This window comes from Denticeps clupeoides, chromosome 7 (genome assembly GCF_900700375.1).
Source record: "Denticeps clupeoides chromosome 7, fDenClu1.1, whole genome shotgun sequence".
In the NCBI taxonomy this organism is placed as follows: domain Eukaryota; kingdom Metazoa; phylum Chordata; class Actinopteri; order Clupeiformes; family Denticipitidae; genus Denticeps; species Denticeps clupeoides.
The window spans coordinates 16,385,177-16,403,650 of NC_041713.1; the positions used below are offsets into that span (position 1 = coordinate 16,385,177).

At 45.0% G+C, this 18,474-nt stretch overlaps 1 protein-coding gene across 3 annotated transcripts; it reads right to left on the minus strand.

Moving 5' to 3' along the window:
- Positions 1–101: 101 nt before the first annotated feature.
- On the minus strand, positions 102–18,229 carry LOC114793745 (immunoglobulin lambda-1 light chain-like). Of its 3 annotated transcripts, none has more exons than XM_028985880.1 (5): positions 17,501–18,229; positions 17,050–17,384; positions 16,646–16,971; positions 1,029–1,062; positions 102–534 (listed from the first exon to the last, which is right to left on the minus strand). In XM_028985880.1, the coding sequence occupies exons 2-5, from the start codon at positions 17,228–17,230 to the stop codon at positions 212–214; spliced, it is 864 nt and encodes a 287-aa protein (XP_028841713.1). In that variant the 5' UTR covers positions 17,231–17,384; positions 17,501–18,229; the 3' UTR covers positions 102–211. The 3 variants fall into 3 exon arrangements, with proteins under 3 accessions (XP_028841713.1, XP_028841714.1, XP_028841712.1); XM_028985881.1 differs by lacking the exon at positions 17,501–18,229 and having other exon boundaries at positions 17,050–17,182; positions 17,365–17,391; XM_028985879.1 differs by having other exon boundaries at positions 17,050–18,229.
- Positions 18,230–18,474: the final 245 nt, after the last annotated feature.

Sequence of the window (18,474 nt, forward strand, 5' to 3'; positions counted from 1 at the left end):
TGAACATTTTGATGGTTTTATTTAGGACGTCTTTCAACCACTGTGAGGCAGCAAAACTCCTGATCATTAGACTTGAGTATAAAAACCATCTGTGGGGTTTTTGATCAAAAGACTTTAATTGAAACAAAGCAAGAAACATTCAATAGGAGACAAGAGCAAATCAACAAAACTTTACTGCAGCAGCAGCAACTGAGAGAATAAAACGGTGAAATTAGGCGCTGCAGTCAGATTTCTTCATCTTCTTAGAGGCACTTGTCCCAGCAGCAGACACTTCACATGAAAACTCCTTGTCGCTGCTCCACTCGGACGTCTGTGTGGTCAAATAGCTGCTCATTCTGAACTTTTTGTTGGGCTGCTGCTCAGCAGGACCAGTGAAGACCCCACTGGTGACTGGACTCCCACCGACGGTCCAGCGGACATCAGCGAAGCCCATGGACACGTCCTGAACCAAACACACCAGAGTGACTTGGAGTGTCTGGAGATCCTCACTGGATGGAGGGAACAGAGTCACAGCAGGAGCAGGAAGTGTGGAGTCTGAACAAAGAGAGAAACGAGCTCAGAAACAAGATTTAACAGCATTTTTCTCCACAGAGAGTTATCATGAAGAAAAGTTTAATACTTAAAATCTAACCATGAGTAAAGACAATAATCATATTATATATACAATTTTTAAAAATTGTGACAAATTGGAACCTTAATAAAAATTAAAATAAACAAGTTCATTATTGTTGAAGCATTTCAGTGATCAGAGTTCAATAAGTGTAAAAACCATCAGAAATTTAAGCAGTAATTTAATTAAGCAGTAATTTAATAAAAATATTATTTAAATAATGTAATGGTTAAATTTATATTCGTTTTAATCTGTAACAGTAATTGCTGCTCTTTTCTGCCTTTTGACTGTTTTTCATATATGTAAACATTTCAGAATTAATTCAGATTTTAATAACAGATTAAGTATGTTCAAAAGTTGAATTTACAGCATGAAGTGAGAACTGAAATGAAAGGGATGAGATGGAAAGTGGACTTACCCGTGACAAACAGCTTGGTTCCTTTGCCGAATACCACAGTGATTCATTTCATATCTCCACCCGTACAAAAACCTCCTCACGTTCAGAACTGAGAGGAAGAAGCTGAAGCCTCCAGTTCCCTCCAGCCAGTCACTTTCTCTTCAAATTCTTCTCATCACAACTCAAGCATCATTTTCCTGAACACTCATCCTTCTTCATACAGGACTAGTGAGAGACGATGATGAAGGTGTAGAACAAGAAAACAGCAGGAGGCTGGTATGGTGGAGGAATCAGATCATCTCCAGATGGAGCATTAGCTCATAATTTAAAAGCATAATTTCTCTTTTCTACTTGATTGTTCAGAACATTTACTGGTGGATTCTTGCATCACATGAACATCTTGCAGAAGCTGAACTGTACAGAGCTGCTGGCTCTGCAGTCAGGAGGTTTTTTGTCATGCTGTCAATCGCTGTGATACAGCAGCACTAGCAGAGCTGTCCCATGTTCCACAATAATACACAGCAGAGTCTCCCACCTCCACATTACTGATTATCAACTGGTAGTTTAGGCTTGATGACAGTTTAGATGTGAAGCGACTGGATGAAAAGCCAGTTCCATAAAGATCAGGTGAGCTGTGAGAATTATGGAACACCAACACAAACTGAGGAGCTTCACCTGGAACCATGTTGCAGCGTGTGGTGTGAGACCCTCTTAAGCTGAGAGATGAGCAGCTTGGAGTGAGGAGAGGAGACACTGCAGGGTCTCAAATAAGGAACCAGTCAGGATGTAGTGGGGAGGAGCTTTACAAACAGCCAATGAGGTGATTGTGATTTGTTCTTGCAGTTTGTATCACACACAGCGCTGGTAGACAAAATAGAAAGAGGTTGTGTGGGAGGAGATGAGAAACCCAATTATGAACAGCGCAAAGAGGTGAATAAATCTCCACCAGTTTATTTTGTGAACATGAGTCAACCAAAGCTGCAACCCCCACCGGTGAAGGAGGTGAAGGACAAGACGAGGATCGAGCCTTCTGGGTTTTGAAGTTCTGGAGAACAACACAATGACTGAGCAAATGACAGCTATCACCCATCAGCTTCAATACCGTGTTCTCCTGGTCAGTGCAGTGGTGCAGTGGGGCAGTGGTGGCCTAGCGGTTAAGGAAGCGACCATGTCATCAGAAGGTTGCCGGTTCGATTCCTGATCCGCCAAGCTGCCACTGAGGTGCCACTGAGCAAAGCACCGCCCCCACACACTGCTCCCTGGGTGCCTGTCATGGCTGCCCACTGTTCACTCAGGGTGATGGGTTAAATGCAGAGGACAAATTTCACTGTGTGCACTGTGTGCTGTGCTGCTGTGTATCACATGTGACAATCACTACACTTTACTTTTATGTGCACGTGATCAAGTGAGAGTTTGTGGAAGTGAATTAATAAAAGAAAGCATTTTGTACAGAAATCATTGTAAAACTGGTGAGTTTTCTAAAGCTGAGAGAAGTTAGCTGCAAGATTGAACGACCCTCATTAAACAGAGAGACGTAACTTATCATCCATTTACAATGCAGTTCTTTCAGTTTCGGGAGAAGGCCAGGGAGCGGGACAACCCACAGGTGACCACCAACTACCACCTTCAGGGCTCCACAGGGTTTATAAACCTGCTTCTATGACCAGTCAGTCCTACTTGAGAAAGCCCTCTGGAATGGAAATGTTGTCAAGGATCCATAACAAGTTTAGTGGCACTCAGTTTTGTTCTCCTGTGCCACTTTTTGAAGTGTTTGAAATGCGAGCGAGTCCAGATCTTTTGGATAAAAACATTTAGTATTATTAAATGTTAGATCCCTTACACCTAAAACGCTCATTGTCAATGAAATTATTACAGACCAGGGGTTTGATGCACTGTGCCTGACCGAAACTTGGTTAAAACAAAACGAATTTGTAGTGTTAAACGAGTCTAGTCCTCCTGGATACAGCTATGTACACCAACCTCGCTTAACTGGAAGAGGAGGTAGCGTCGCAGTAATTCATAATGATAACCTCGGTATTACTCATAAACCCGGACATGGATTTAACTCTTTTGAGACTCTACATACTAACATAACCCATGTAGTCTCACAAAATAAAAATCATAAGTTAATTCCATTGATTATCATTACAGACCCCGAGTTTCTTAGTGAATTTACAGATTTTGTCTCCAACTTAGTTGTATCTTTAACATCCACTGTGATAAATTAGAGGACTCACTAAGAAAAACATTCCTGTCTTTACTAGACTCAGTTGGAGTTAACCAACATATAACTGGACCTGCTCATGAAGGTGGTCACACGCTCGATCTTCGGTTTAAATACCTTCGGTTTGTTGTGTCTCAGACACAACAAACTCAACCCCCCTCGTTATAGAGACAAACGGACAATTACATCAAGTACAGAGCAGAGGTTTATTAATACCTTACCAGATTTATCAACGCTGATAAACTCACCGTCAGACCCCGTTGAATTCGACCAAGTGACCAAATGTCTAGAATTAACACTGCGTAGTACATTAGATAAAGTCGTTCCCCTCAAAAGGAAAATAGTAAGAAATAAAAACTTAATTCCTTGGTATAATGATCACACGCGCTCACTTAAAAAGACCGCCCATAAATTAGAACGTAAATGGCGTCGAAGTAAATTAAACGTATTCAGAATAGCGTGGAAGGAGAGCCTACTTAACTATAAGAAGGCTCTTAGTGCGGCTCGATCTACGTATCTGTCCACGTTAATAGACAAAAACTAAAATAATCTCGGATTCCTGTTTAACACTATAGCCAAGATAACCAGGAAGAAGACAGAAAAGGATACTACCACTCAATATCATCATAGTAGCGATGATTTTATGAATTTCTTTAATACTAAAATAGTCACGAATAGAGATAAGATTAAAAACACAAAAAATAACTCCACCGATATTTCTATGGAAAATAATCTTCAAATATCCGACCACCGATTAGAATGCTTCAACCTTATTAAAGAGCATGAATTAATCAAACTAATCTCATCATCAAATCAATGTACTTGCGCTTTGGATCCGATTCCAAGAAGGTTCCAACAAATAGCACCCGATATTATAAATTCTATCCTCAGAATTGTTAACTTGTTGCTTAGCACCGGCCACGTACCAAGTTCGTTCAAGGTAGCAGTCATTAGACAAAAAGCCTGATCTTGATCGCAGTCAGCTTTCAAATTATAGACCGATATCCAACCTTCCGTTTATATCCAAAATCTTAAAGTCGTAACCCAGCAGCTGAGCGCATACCTAGACAGCAACAATATCCAAGAAGTATATCAATCGGGATTTCGACCTCATCATAGCACTGAGACAGTGCTGGTTAAAGTGGCCTGCTGTTGGTTTAAGTGACCTGCTGTTGGCCTCTGATCAGGTACGCATCTCGCTGCTTGTCCTGTTTGATCTGAGTGCAGCGTTTGACACTATCGAACACGCTATTCTCCTTGACAGGTTAGAGAATGTTATTGGGATTAAGGGAACAGCCCTTGAATGGTTCAGATCATATCTGACCAATCGGTATCAGTTTGTGGACATCAAAGGTGTTTCGTTTTCACATAGTAAAGTAGAGTTTGGTGTTCCACAAGGTTCTGTTCTAGGTCCGTTACTTTTTTCTCTATACATGTTATCTTTAGGTGACGTCATCCGCAAACACGGTATTAGCTTTCATTGCTACGCTGATGACACACAGTTGTATCTATCAGCAATGCCAGATCAGAGGCAGCAGCTGAACAGAATAGAGAATTGTCTGAAGGACATTAGACAGTGGATGCTCGCCAACTTTCTCCTGTTAAACCCTGACAAGACAGAAGCTCTTGTACTTGGGCCTCAAGCAGCCAGACATAATCTGGCTGACTACACCATAACCCTGGATAGCCTTTCCATTTCACCAAGTATTGAAGTAAAGGATCTAGGTGTCATCATTGATGCAGGTCTCTCATTCAATTCACACGTAGATAATGTCACTAGGATAGCATTCTTTCACCTTAGAAATATTGCGAAAATAAGAAATATAATTTCAATGCATGATGCAGAAAAGTTGGTCCATGCATTTATTACATCAAGGTTAGATTACTGCAACGCATTACTGTCTGGATGCTCTAGTAGGTGCATAAGTAAACTCCAGCTAGTTCAGAATGCTGCAGCCAGAGTTCTAACTAGAACTAGTTACCCACTGGTTACCCATCAAATTTAGGATTGACTACAAAATCCTACTTTTGACCTATAAAGCTCTAAATGGTATTGCCCTGCAGTACCAGAGTGAAACTTTTAGTTCTTTACGACCCGCCATGCCCCCTTCGATCAATGGGTGCGGGGTCAATACTGGTACCAAAAGTACAGAAGGTCACAGCAGATTCTTCTCATATAGAGCTCTGCAGTTGTGGAACGGCTTGCCTGTCAGTGTCCGGGACTCAGACACAGTCTCAGTATTTAAATCCAATCTCAAAACCTATCTGTTTTCTCTGGCTTTTTGTTAAAGTCCTAGACACTCATTTCACTTCACTTTGACACAGTGTCAATTATAAAGTCCAGTTTATCACAGAGTCCCCCTGTTAGACACAGACAAAGTTAAATTAACCCTAGTTAGGCTGTCCTAGTTAGGGTACCGGGCCACTGTAGCACCAATATACCACTATAACCACATATTTTAGTATCGGTCGTACAGTGCAACCGTCTGCCGCTGCTTCTGTTTGTTTTTTTCCGAGACACGGAATCAAGCACCCAGACTAATGGCAGACCCCAGTGAAGAGACCAGCAAATAAATCCTGGTTCCTGACAACTGCTAAACGAGGACATAGCATGAAACAAACCAAAGGGTCCTCACAGCCACCACCACCGTTACAGCTACAGCTTCAGGGATCTTCAAGTGGTTTGTAGAATCATTATGGACACGTAATCTAGACCATGACAGTGGACTACATTCTGGATTTCTCCAACCCTACAACTTTAGGACTTATTATTATGTTTTTGATCTTTCTTTCCTATTTTACAAATCATAACCAACCCTGCACTGACACCATTTGCAGGCTCACTCTACCCTGGGGGGTTGCCTTCCCCAGGTTTCTTCCTTTCTTTTTTTTCTCTCTCCTAGAGTTTTTTGTGTGGAGTTTTCCTTGTGTGCAGAAGGGTCAAGTGTGGGGGTGTCAACTGTAGGGCTTGTCAAAGCCCATTGAGACATACTGTATTTGTTTTTGGGCTATATAAGAAATAAATGTTGTTTACTTGAATGAACACAAAGTAAATCACTCTGGCAACTCGTGTTACTTAACTGTGTTAACTGTGTTGCTTCCAACGTCTCAAGCTTCCACTAAACTATTACAAGTGACGTGTTACTGTCTACCGGAAGCTCAAAAATAATAAAAAATACAGCAACACATAAATCATGCAATTCAACAAATACAATCATTATGTATTCCCACAAATGATCCCCCTTTTAATGCATTTATCACCCCAAATGCATTAATCAATAATTGGCTCGTACAACAAATTCAGTCGCCATGTTCTTTGTAGTTTTCATGCCTTTTATATGCCCTGCCAAAAATACCCAGATACCCTTAAACCCCACATTTCCTGTCAGCCAGATCCTTGTCAAACCAGAACCTTGGGTGTTGGTCTGCCCTGCTGTTTAATTCTCTCCTTGTGAGGAAATTTTCTAAATGACTTTGCCAAATGCAGGTTAACAAAATTAACTTCGTCTACCATTATGTACAGCTTGCTAGCCTGCTAGTTTCCCCTTCCACTAGATACTTTAATTATGTTAATGATTTAACTTTATAATGCTGACTCAGTCAAGAACGCTATAATATTGTTTTTATTTTATTTTTTTATTCCAAGAATGATTTTGTACCATCCCAAAACAACACAGAGTGCAGCAGTTTGTCTTACAACTTAACCTGCAAATCTGCATAAAACTGAACTCGATTTGAGTCAGAGTATACTTAAAACATGCTTCCAAACATGCCCACTGATCCACTCACACCCAGAGACGCTCAGATTATCCGATATCTGCTCAGTTATCTGCTGTGAAAAAAGCTCTTCTGTGTCATGAGGCCAAAATGTACAGACCCTCAGGAGTTACAAAATATTTTCCTAAACTTCTTCCCAGTGTTTGCAACATTGATGAAACTTGATATGATCAAACTTTTACTAATGCTATTTAGACCAAGACAGAGTCATGGAGTCATGGAATTCTTCTTTCTGTAATTTCCTTGTAATTCTCCGTATTTGCTGATTCACTTCTCTTCACAAGGCCCCTGAATAGTAGAGGCTCATACTAAAGGCGAAGGCTATACTGCCATCTCCAAACGATTCACAGTGTCTACACTGAGAAAAAAAAATTGTATTTACTTAATTGAATAATAGACATTGGTTCTACATGATTCATTTGATTTAAGCTGTCCAAATTTTTTTGCATTATTTTAAACCACGCATATTACGTTATGTCAGTGTCACGACTACGGACTTACGGGGGAAGGAAGCGCAGAGGTCTGACATGTTGGGAAGGGGTTTTTATTAACAAATAAACAATAAAGAAACACAAATAAAGACTGGCGCGGTGGCCGAAAACGATTTAACTTAAATAAAGAACTGAAACTAACCCGTAGGCGTGTGGCGATTGCCAGAACTCAAAACACATGAAACAAAACCAGGTCAAGTTCGTGCAGAGTCCACGAAAATGCCAGCGACCCCGAACGGGCGGAAACTTCCGGCATTTATGGGGCGTCAGGATTGCATTCCGGTGTGGAGCCCAGCTGCAGGCAATCCTGACAGAGCCCCCCCTCCAAGGGCTACGTCCTCGGAGCCCCAACAGTACCATCAGTGGAGGCGGCGGGGCGGACGGCGGCAACCACAGGGCTCCTGCCCTGCTGTATCCTCCCCTTGGAGGACCCGGTCCCTCGGGCTGGCTCCCGGCGTGGTCAGGCGTGGCGGCCCCGGTCCCTCGTGGCTGGCTCCCCGGCGTGGTCAGGCGTGGCGGCCCCGGTCCCTCGGGCTGGCTCCCCGGCGTGGTCAGGCGTGGCGGCCCCGGTCCCTCGGGCTGGCTCCCGGCGTGGTCAGGCGTGGCGGCCCCGGTCCCTCGGGCTGTCTCCCGTGGTCAGGCGTGGCGGCCCCGGTCCCCTCGGGCTGGCTCCCCGGCGTGGTCAGCGTGGCGGCCCCGGTGCCTCGGGCTGGCTCCCCGGCGTGGTCAGGCGTGGCCGGCCCCGGTGCCTCGGGCTGGCTCCCCGGCGTGGTCAGGCGTGCGGCCCCGGTGCCTCGGGCTGGCTCCCCGGCGTGGTCCCGCTTGGCGGCCCCGGACCCTCGGCCTGGCTCCCCGGCGTGGTCCCGCTTGGCGGCCCCGGACCCTCGGCCTGGCTCCCCGCGTGGTCCCGCATGGCGGCCCCGGACTCCCGTACCTGCACACAATAATCAGGGCCGATCCATCTGGGTACGTGTGGGCCCTGTCTCCACATGTCCCCTCTGACACGTCTTGTGTCACCCCCTGCACCGCGCAGGGAGATTGTCCCAGAGCCTCCGGCGACTGTTCCAGGCACCCCAGGCTGGTGCCTCTGGGACTATGCAGCCCCTCTCGCTGCACGGCCCTGGTGCCAAGGGGGGGGCATTGCCAGACCATCCGGCTAGCCCCCTTCTGCGTCCGTTGGGACAAGCAGGCCCTCTTCCTGCCTGTCCCAGCTGGGTCCTCATGCCTACCCAGGGGCTCTATGGCGCTCCACCCCTCTGGAGGCAGACGCAGGCCCATGCCTGGCCCGCCCTCCTCACTGGCTACCGGAGGACCCAGCTCCATCGCTTCCCCACCTCCCCTCCCCTCAGGAGGAGTCCCCAACCCGAACTGCACCCCCCCAAAAAATTCTTTGGGGGAGCACCCCCCCCCGGCTGGACTTAGGGGTACCTTGGGGCTTGTCCACCTCGCCTTGGACCAGCACATTCGGGTCAGGAACCTCCTCCCTGGGGTTCGGCTCCGCGGCTGGGTCGCCATCTGGTGGACACAAAGAGGGGAAGTGGGGGCGACATACGGACACATATGCCACACAGACACACACAGACAGAGACAGACAGAAGAGAGGGTCGTCTGGCTCCCTCTCTGGGCTCTCCAGGACCTCCTCAGGGGGCACAGCCAGGATCTCGGGAGGAGCGACCTTCTCGTCGCCCACCAGTGCTGGGTCTTCTTGCCCCGGATCCTGACTGGCACTGGATGTGGTGGAGGGGCAGAGTTCGATCCCTGGCTCAGGCCGATCAAACTCCGCCCTCAGTCTCTGTTGGAAGTCCCGAAAACTCCTGTCTGTCTCTCCCTGCTGCCAGAGGGTTGTGCTCCAGCCCCATGCTGATCCAGTCAGACACGTGAGGATGGTAGTGATCTCGTCTGTGTCTGCTGCCCCACTGAAGGGTCCCGGGACAATTGGGCGGTCCCACACGGGGCTGGGCACGTCGCTGGAGATGGTGGTAGGTGTGTGGTGTGGAGGGGGGTGGACGTCTTCTCCAGCAGGTGTGGACGCTGGTGCTGCGCTGCCATTTTGCTGGGGAACGTCCGGGCAGAGGGAAGGCGGGTCGGCGACTGGAGCAGGAATGGAGGATTCCCTGCGAGGCAGTCCCGGCAGCGCAGTTGCTGGCTGGCGACCTCCCGTCGCCCTCTTCCACCAGCTTTCCTCACACTGCTGGGAGGGACGTGGGTCTCCACGGACCTCGTGACGCTCCTGGATGGGCGCGATGGGCGGAGCCATCCCGGCACCGACTGCCCAAACGGCGTCATCCTGGTCGTCGTCCGTGTCAACCTCGTACCCCCGGAAGTCACATGGGTCATCACGGACGCCGCGATGATCTCGGACGCGCACGCTGGGCGGAGCCATCCCGGCACCGACCGCCCACCGAAAATCCACGTCATCATCGCTTTCGTCATCCGTGTCCTCCCACCGGTGACTCCAAGGGTCGTCCACCCTGCGGACATCCTGGACCCATGGCGCGATAAGCTCCCATGGGCAGTACTCTGGCCATTCGGGCTGGAGGCTGCCCACCTCCTCGCTGGAGGAACGCCGCCGTTGTTGTTGCCGCTTCTCACCCCCCTGGAAGTGACGTGGGTCCCCACGGACCTTGCGACGATCGCAGACTGGCGCGATGGGCGGAGCCCAACTCTCGTCTCCCGTGCTCTCATCGTCGTCCGTGTCGTCCACGGGGAGCCTTGCCAGCAGAGCGCAGAGTTCTTGGCTCGACATGGCGAAGATCGTGGGGGTCGCATCTTCTGCGCTCGCTGCCCACGTCACTTCCTCGCTGCTGCCGACGCCAACGTCCTCGCTCCGCCCACTCACCCGCCGACGTTGCCGCTTCCGGGTTTCGCGGAGTTTCCCGGGGGTGACGTCATCACGCGGCGCCGCGTACCACGGCTTCTCGGGGAGAAAACGCTCCACCAGAACGGGCGGCGCGTCTCTCCCCTGGCGGCCGCGTTCGCCGCGCCGGGCTGCGTCCTTCGCGGCGTTTCTTCTCCTCTGCTTTCCACCTCTGCGCTTTTGGGTGGGTCGCTGGCATTCTGTCACGACTACGGACTTACGGGGGAAGGAAGCGCAGAGGTCTGACATGTTGGGAACGGGGTTTTTATTAACAAATAAACAATAAAGAAACACAAATAAAGACTGGCGCGGTGGCCGAAAACGATTTAACTTAAATAAAGAACTGAAACTAACCCGTAGGCGTGTGGCGATTGCCAGAACTCAAAACACATGAAACAAAACCAGGTCAAGTTGTGCAGAGTCCACGAAAATGCCAGCGACCCCGAACGGGCGGAAACTTCCGGCATTTATGGGGCGTCAGGATTGCATTCCGGTGTGGAGCCCAGCTGCAGGCAATCCTGACAGTCAGCTTGTTTTTTTATGAAAGAAATTATTTTATTAAGTTGATCAAACACGATTTGGCATTGAATGTAAATTGAAACATAATATTCCCACCTTATCAAATGTATTTCTTTTAACTGCGGTGCAAAACTGTGAAATGAATCCATGACCTATGACTAGACTATGATCAGATTTTTGCATATTCTCCCTCAAAATGTCAACATAAATATTTTGCAGCTTCAGGCACAGAAAGCTGTCCGGGTGCATGGAGTTATGCTGACATAATGAAGGAGAATATGCCAATATCTTTTCATAGTCTAGTCATAGGTCATCAATGGGTCTTCCAATAAGACAATGACCTATACATTGAAATGAGTCCAACATTGTGAAACACTGCACAGCACACAGTGAAACAACGAAATGTTTCCTCTGCATTTAACCCTGCTTCTTGGTGAGCAGTGGGCATCCATGACAGGCACCCGGGGAGCAGTGTGTGGGGACGGTGCTTTGTTCAGTGGCACCTCAGTGGTTCTTTGGGATATAACAATTTTCTGTACCATGGTCTGTGGCTTCAGGACAGTTATTTAATACTTCTAAATCTGACCCCACAGATTCCTAACTTCTATTTTGCTTTAAGGCCATTTTCTCTGCACTTAATGAACATCTACTTATAACCATGCACTTTCCCCAGACCATGTAAATGTTCCTGGATGGAGGTCAATAACGTGAATGTTTCATCCTTCTGTCGGCTGAGCCTGTTATCTTTCAAGGAGCAGAAGGACAAAACAAGAATCAAGCTTACCGGGTTTTGAAGAGGCCACGTCGAAGTTCTGGAGAACAACACAATGACTGAGCAAATGACAGCTAGCGCCCATCTTTCATCATGTGCAGAAAATGAGTGCGGCTGATTACAGTCCTGTGTCTCTGTGCAAGAGCAGCAATTATTTCATTGTATGACATTCCAAAATGAAAATAAAACTTAATTAGCTGAGTCCTCTCCATCATGAGGTGTGTATCTTTTTTAGATATGTAAATGAATTTAGAGTAAATTATTTTAAATAACTTGTGCGCAGTTGATGGTACTTTATGGTGTCCAAACACTACACCTTAAGTCTGTAGATCAGTGAACCAGCAGTATCTTACTAATGTTAATTTGACAAATATGCTAGAAAAAAAATTATTTAAGAATGTCAGTGGCCATTTAAGAGCCAAATGTCCATTGTCTTTATTTCAAAGCAACGGACCATTACATATTCAGGCCATATTCATAGCTAACCTGAGACCTCTGTTCATGGTATAAAAGACTTGTGAACATCTTTCTCGTATCACTTTAAAACGATCTCCCTTTAATGTGTATCGGTCTCTGTCTCCATCTGGGTCCCCTCCAGTCTCAGTAATGTCTTATCTCGGTTTAGGCAGTCTTTACTACAACACTAGAAGTGACAAGAGATTTGGGACAGATAGAGAGATAGAGTGAAGTGATTTTCATTGAGATACACAGCAGCACAGCACACGGTGACACAACAAAATGTGTCCTCTGCTTTTAACATCACCTTTGGTAAGCAGTGGACAGCTATGACAGGTGCCCGGGAAGCAGTGTGTGGGGACGGTGCTTTGATCAGTGGCACCTCAGTAGCAGCTTGGCAACCTTCTGATTATGGGGCCGCTTCCGTAACCGCTAGGCCACCACTGAGATAGTCTGTTTAAGAAAGATTAAATATTTTCTTTGAATGGCTTCTATTATGCCTTTAATGCCTTTAATAAAGTGACCTTGTTTCTCTACCTAATGTACACACTGACTACACGTTGAAGGTTTCTGCATCTTCTCTTGTCTTCTGAAAGCAGAAGTGAATGTGAGCAGTGAGGAGGTTTTTGTCATGGTGTCAGTCACTGTGATACCCACTCTTTAGCAGAGTCGTCCCATGTCTTACAGTAATACACAGCAGAGTCTCCCACCTCCACATCATTAATTATCAGACTGTAATCTGACTTTGATGTGTGTTTAGAAGTGAATTTAGGAGATGAGAAACCAGAACCATAAGAAACAGAGCTCCGGTCATAATAAAAACGTAACATGTACTGAGGAATTCCTCCAGGAACTTGTTTATACCACCGAGCACCTGAATCAGTTACTGTCCCCAGATTACAGTCCATAGTGACGGTCTGTCCTTTACTCTTGGTGAGATCAGGAGGATTCTGTGTCACCACAGTAACACCACTGATACCTGGGAAAGATCAAGACGAAGCGTATAACAGGCAGATCACACACATTCAATATAAAACCATGTCCAGTCGTCCCTTACCTGCCAGAGCAGTGATGAGGGTGCAGAGTATCCCCAGCATGTCGCAGTGTGTGGTGTGAGTCCCTCTTAAGATCAAGCTGAGAGATGAGCAGTGAGCTGAGGAGACACTGCAGGGTCTCAAATAAGGAGTAAGTGCGTTAAGAGGGCGTGGCTTTTGCATTGAGGACATTTAAGAGACCAGTTAATCCCAGTCAGACACAGACCAACATCCACCAGCTGCACCAGTCGTACAGTCATACGTTTGTTCCTGTCATAACTGAGAGCAGATAAATGAAGCTGCAAATTTACATGGAGTTATAAATACTGACCAGAGAACAGCAGGTGTATCCTGGATGTGAGAAAGAGCAGTGGAGTGTGTGTCATCATTACATTTTCATTTCATTATAGGATACTTGTTTTAAAAGACAATTAATGATTCCAATACTAATATCTACTTGTTTTTTAATATTTATTTACTTTTATTTTCATTTAACTCCTATAAGATAAATGGACTGGAAGGTGTGACATTGGCGGCCCATTGAATGTTTAATGTGTTGTGACTCTTCAAGAGATCAATATTATTTGAATTTAAATATCTGAATTTAAATATATATTTTTCAAAATGCTTGACTGATCCTCTAGTTGTGTATGAACCTGCTGAACATTTTGGTGGTTTTATTTAGGACGTCTTTCAACCACTGTGAGGCAGCAAAACTCCTGATCATTAGACTTGAGTATAAAAACCATCTGTGGGGTTTTTGATCAAAAGACTTTAATTGAAACAAAGCAACATGTTCAACAGAACACGAACAGCAACAAAAATTCAACAGGAGACAAGAGCAAATCAACAAAACTTTACTGCAGCAGCAGCAAATGAGAGAATAAAACGGTGAAATTAGGTGCTGCAGTCAGATTTCTTCATCTTCTTAGAGGCACTTGTCCCAGCAGCAGACACTTCACATGAAAACTCCTTCGCATTGCAGGCTCCAAACCACACAGTGATGCAGCTAGACAGGATGCTCTCGATGGTTCCTCGGTAGAATGTGTACATTCAACACAAACTGAGGAGCTTCACCTGGAACCTGCTTATACCAAAAAACATAATTGGCCTCATGTTTTACAATGTTGCAGTGAAATTTTGCATCAACACCAATTTTCAAAGAAGCTTCTGGTTCCTGAGTTAAAACTTTCTGACCGCTGACGTCTGTGGGTTAAAGCAAGACCTAAACATTAAAATGAATCCCAACATACAGAACATGTTATATTTTTGTGGAAGGGACTCTATTCATGTATTATTACATGTAATGTATACATGTTTAAATGATTTAACACAGCAAATCTTGAATTTAGGCTACTTCTGTTTCTAAAAAGAACAAAATATGTTTTATAACATGTAGATCTGTACAAAAAAGTAATGAAATAAAAAATACACTGATCTCCATACATGTCAGAGCAGTGATGAGGGTGCAGAGGATCCCCAGCATGTTGCAGCGTGTGGTGTGAGTCCCTCTTAAGATGCAGCTGAGAGATGAGTAGCTTGGAGTGAGGAGATGAGACACTGCAGGGTCTCAAATAAGGAACCAGGATGTAGTGGGGAGGAGCTTTACAAACAGCCAATGAGGTGAGTATGATTTGTTCCTGCAGTTTGTATCACACACAGCGCAGGTAGACAAAATAGAAAGAGCTTGTGTGGGAGGAGATGAGAAACGTGAGTAAATCTCCACCAGTTTATTCTACGAGCATGAGTCAGCCAAAGCTGCAACACCCACGGGTGAAGGACAAGACGAGGATCGAGCCTTCTGGGTTTTGAAGTTCTGGAGAACAACACAATGACTGAGCAAATGACAGCTATCGCCCATCAGCTTCAATACCGTGTTCTCCTGGTCATGTGAACGTTATCAAGTGAGAGTTTTTCGGAGTGAATTAACAAAAGAAAGCATTTTGTACAGAAGGTTTTCTAAAGCTGAGTTGTTCAAACAAGGTGTGAGAGAAGCAGTTTACTGCAAGATTAAACAACCCTCATTAAACAGAGAGACATAACCTATCAACCATTTACAATGCGGTTCTTTCAACTGTACCCAGGCGGTTACAGTTTTTGGCCATCATGCCCTGTTTCTTTGTGTTTATTAATAAATCCTTGTTTATATTATGTCCCGCCTCTGCGCTTCCTTCCCCCATCAGCTCGCCGATGTGACAGCCAAGGAGAAGGACAACCCACAGATGACCACCAACTACCACCTTCAGGGCTCCACAGGGTTTATAAACCTGCTTCTATGACCAGTCAGTCCGACTTGAGAAAGCCCTCTGGAATGGAAACGTTGTCAAGGATCCATAACAAGTGTAGTGGCGCTCAGTTTTGTTCTCCTGCGCCACTTTTTGAAGTGTTTGAAATGCAAGCGAGTCCAGATCTTTTGTATAAAAAATGTTTACTTGAATGAACACAATGTAAATCACTCTGGCAACTCGATAAAAAACCAACGTCTCTAGTTTGTAGTGAACTAATTACAAGTGACGTGTTACTGTCTACCGGAAGCTCAAAAATAATGAAATAAATTAATAAATATACAGTAACACATATTAACTAAATCATGCAATTCAACCAATACAATCATTATGTATTCCTACAAATTTTTATAACTTTGCCCCCTTTTAATGTAATTATCAACCCAAATGCATTAAACAATAATTGGCTCGTACAACAAGTCCAGTCACCATGTTCTTTGTAGTTTTCTTGCCTTTTTATGCCCTGCCAAAAATACCCAGATCCACAAACCCCACGTTTCCAGTCAGCCAGATCACCTTGTCAAACCAGGACCTTGTCATTCCGTGATTTTTGTACAAAATGAATCTTGGGTGTCGGTCTGCCCTGTTGTTTAATTCTGAGTCTCTCCTTGTGAGGAAATTTTCTAAATGACTTTGCCAAATGCAGTTTAACAATATTAACACCATCTACCATTATGTACAGCTTGCTAGCCTGCTAGTTTCCCCTTCCACTAGATACTTTAATTATGTTAATATTTTAACTTTATAATGCTGACACAAGGAGCAAAGTCAAGAACGCTATAATATTGTTTTTATTATTTTTTTATTCAAAGAATGATTTTGTACCATCCCAAATGGGTTATATAACCAGCTTGCTGTCAATCACAAAGGGGTTCCGCCCTTTATATAGACACAACAAAATGTGGCACGTCAGTGTCACCTTGACGGATCAGGATTTGAACCGGCAACCTTCTGATTACGGGGCCGCTTCCTTAACTGCTAGGCCACCACTGAGATAGTCTGACTAAGAAAGATTCTATTAAATTAATTACTTTGTGTGTCTTCTTTGAATGGCTTATATTATGCCTTTAATAACATTAAATAAAGTGACCTTGTATCTCTCAGTACCTAATGTACACACTGTCTACACGTTGAAGGTTTCTGCATCTTCTCTTGTCTTCTGAAAGCAGAAGTGAATGTGAGCAGTGAGGAGGTTTTTGTCATGGTGTCAATCACTGTGATACGTACTCCTTAGCAGAGTCGTCCCATGTATTACAGTAATACACAGCAGAGTCTCCCACCTCCACATCATTAATTATCAGACTGTAATCTGACTTTGATGTGTGTTTAGAGGTGAATTTAGGAGATGAGAAACCAGAACCATAAGTTGGAGCGCTATGAGAGTGGTGAAAGAAAAGCACAAACTGAGGAATTCCTCCAGGAACTTGTTTATACCACCGAGCAGATGAACCAGTTACTGTCCCCAGATTACAGTCCATAGTGACGGTCTGTCCTTTACTCTTGGTGAGATCAGGAGGACTCTGTGTCACCACAGTAACACCACTGATACCTGGGAAAGAACAAGACGAAGCGTATAACAGGCAGATCTCACACATTCAATATAAAACCATGTCCAGTCGTCCCTTACCTGCCAGAGCAGTGATGAGGGTGCAGAGGATCCCCAGCATGTCGCAGTGTGTGGTGGAGTCCCTCTTAAGTTCCAGCTGAGCAGCTTGGAGTGAGGACAGGAGACACTGCAGGGTCTCAAATAAGGAGTCAGTCTGGGTGTGAAGAGGGCGGGGCTTTTGAAACAGCCAATCACTGATCATGATTTAAACTGCTGAGCACTAATAAATTATAAAAATCTCACTGAATCACACAGATATAGACAACATTCAGTCCCTGTAAGAATTGAAAGCAAATATGTGAAGCTCCACATTTACATGAAGCTATAAATACTGACCAGAGAACAGCAGGTGTATCCTGGATGGGAGAAAGAGCAGTGGAGTGTGAGTATCCTACACACACATCATTACTTTACATCAAATGGGTTTTGATTCAACTTTAAGCCTGTATTAAACTGAAACTAATCTACTAACATTCAGACTTCTCCTTACTGTCACATAGAATCAAGGTTTCAAGCGTCCTGAAAAGAGAAGATTGTAAGAAATTTTGAATGATACATAGAACATTGAAAGATAAATGAATGCAAGAAACCAGTGAATCTGGCGCAAACCATGCAAAACATAAGGGGAAACAGACAAAACTCCAGACAACTAGTGGAGTAGTTGGAGTATTACATAATGTGTTGTGACAGAGCCTTGTTCACCACCACAGCCTGTACACATGTGTGAACTGAGGAAACCGGTCATATGGAGTTTGCTGGAAAAAGGAATCTTGTCTCATTCTTGCCAGATGTAGGATTGCAGTGGCTCGGCAGTGCTGGGTCTTATCCTTCATTTCACCACGCACCAAACGTTTCATTCAGCGAAAGGTCTGGACTGCAGGCAGGCCAGTTCAGCACACGGACTCGTCTATTAAGAAGCCATGCTGTTGTAAGACATGAAGTATGTGAGTGGTTGAGAGCTTTTTAAGAGTCACAGGGCTGAAATTTGTTGTCATTTGCTGCTTCATCCTTTTTTAAAATCTATAACACGATGACATCAGCGTTCTCTTTTATTATCGCAAACTTGTTCCACTTCTTTAAAATGGCCAGGTATTAGTAGTGAAAGAATTGGGAAGGCCTGCAATAGAAACCAATTCTCGTTCGGTTTCTATTGATTTTGAGTTTAAAAAACTAAGAGTCCTGATAAGGCCTAATTTGTCAGAAAAAGAACATGGTAGGAAATTGTTAAGTGCTAGACGAAATATATATTTTGTGCAGTGTGTGTTCATGTGCATGTGTTAGTGTTTGACTCGTCTGAAATACTTTTTGAACAAGTGAGTTCTCAACTGCTTCTTAAAGGTGGTGGTGGTCTCGGCTAGTCGAATGGAGCAGGGCAAGTTGTTCCACCAGCCAGGGACAACAAAGGAGAACAGAGTCGATTGGGATCGGAGACCCCGTGTAGAGGGA

Coding starts and splice junctions, on each gene's coding strand:
- LOC114793745 (XM_028985880.1), bottom strand. CDS start 17,230: ATGATCAGTGATTGGCTGTTTCAAAAGCCCCGCCCTCTTCACACCCAG. Junction 1,063..16,645: donor ACGACTCTGCTAAGGAGTAC/GTATCACAGTGA, acceptor TGAATCACTGTG/GTATTCGGCAAAGGAACCAA. Junction 535..1,028: donor AACCAAGCTGTTTGTCACGG/GTAAGTCCACTT, acceptor CTCTTTGTTCAG/ACTCCACACTTCCTGCTCCT.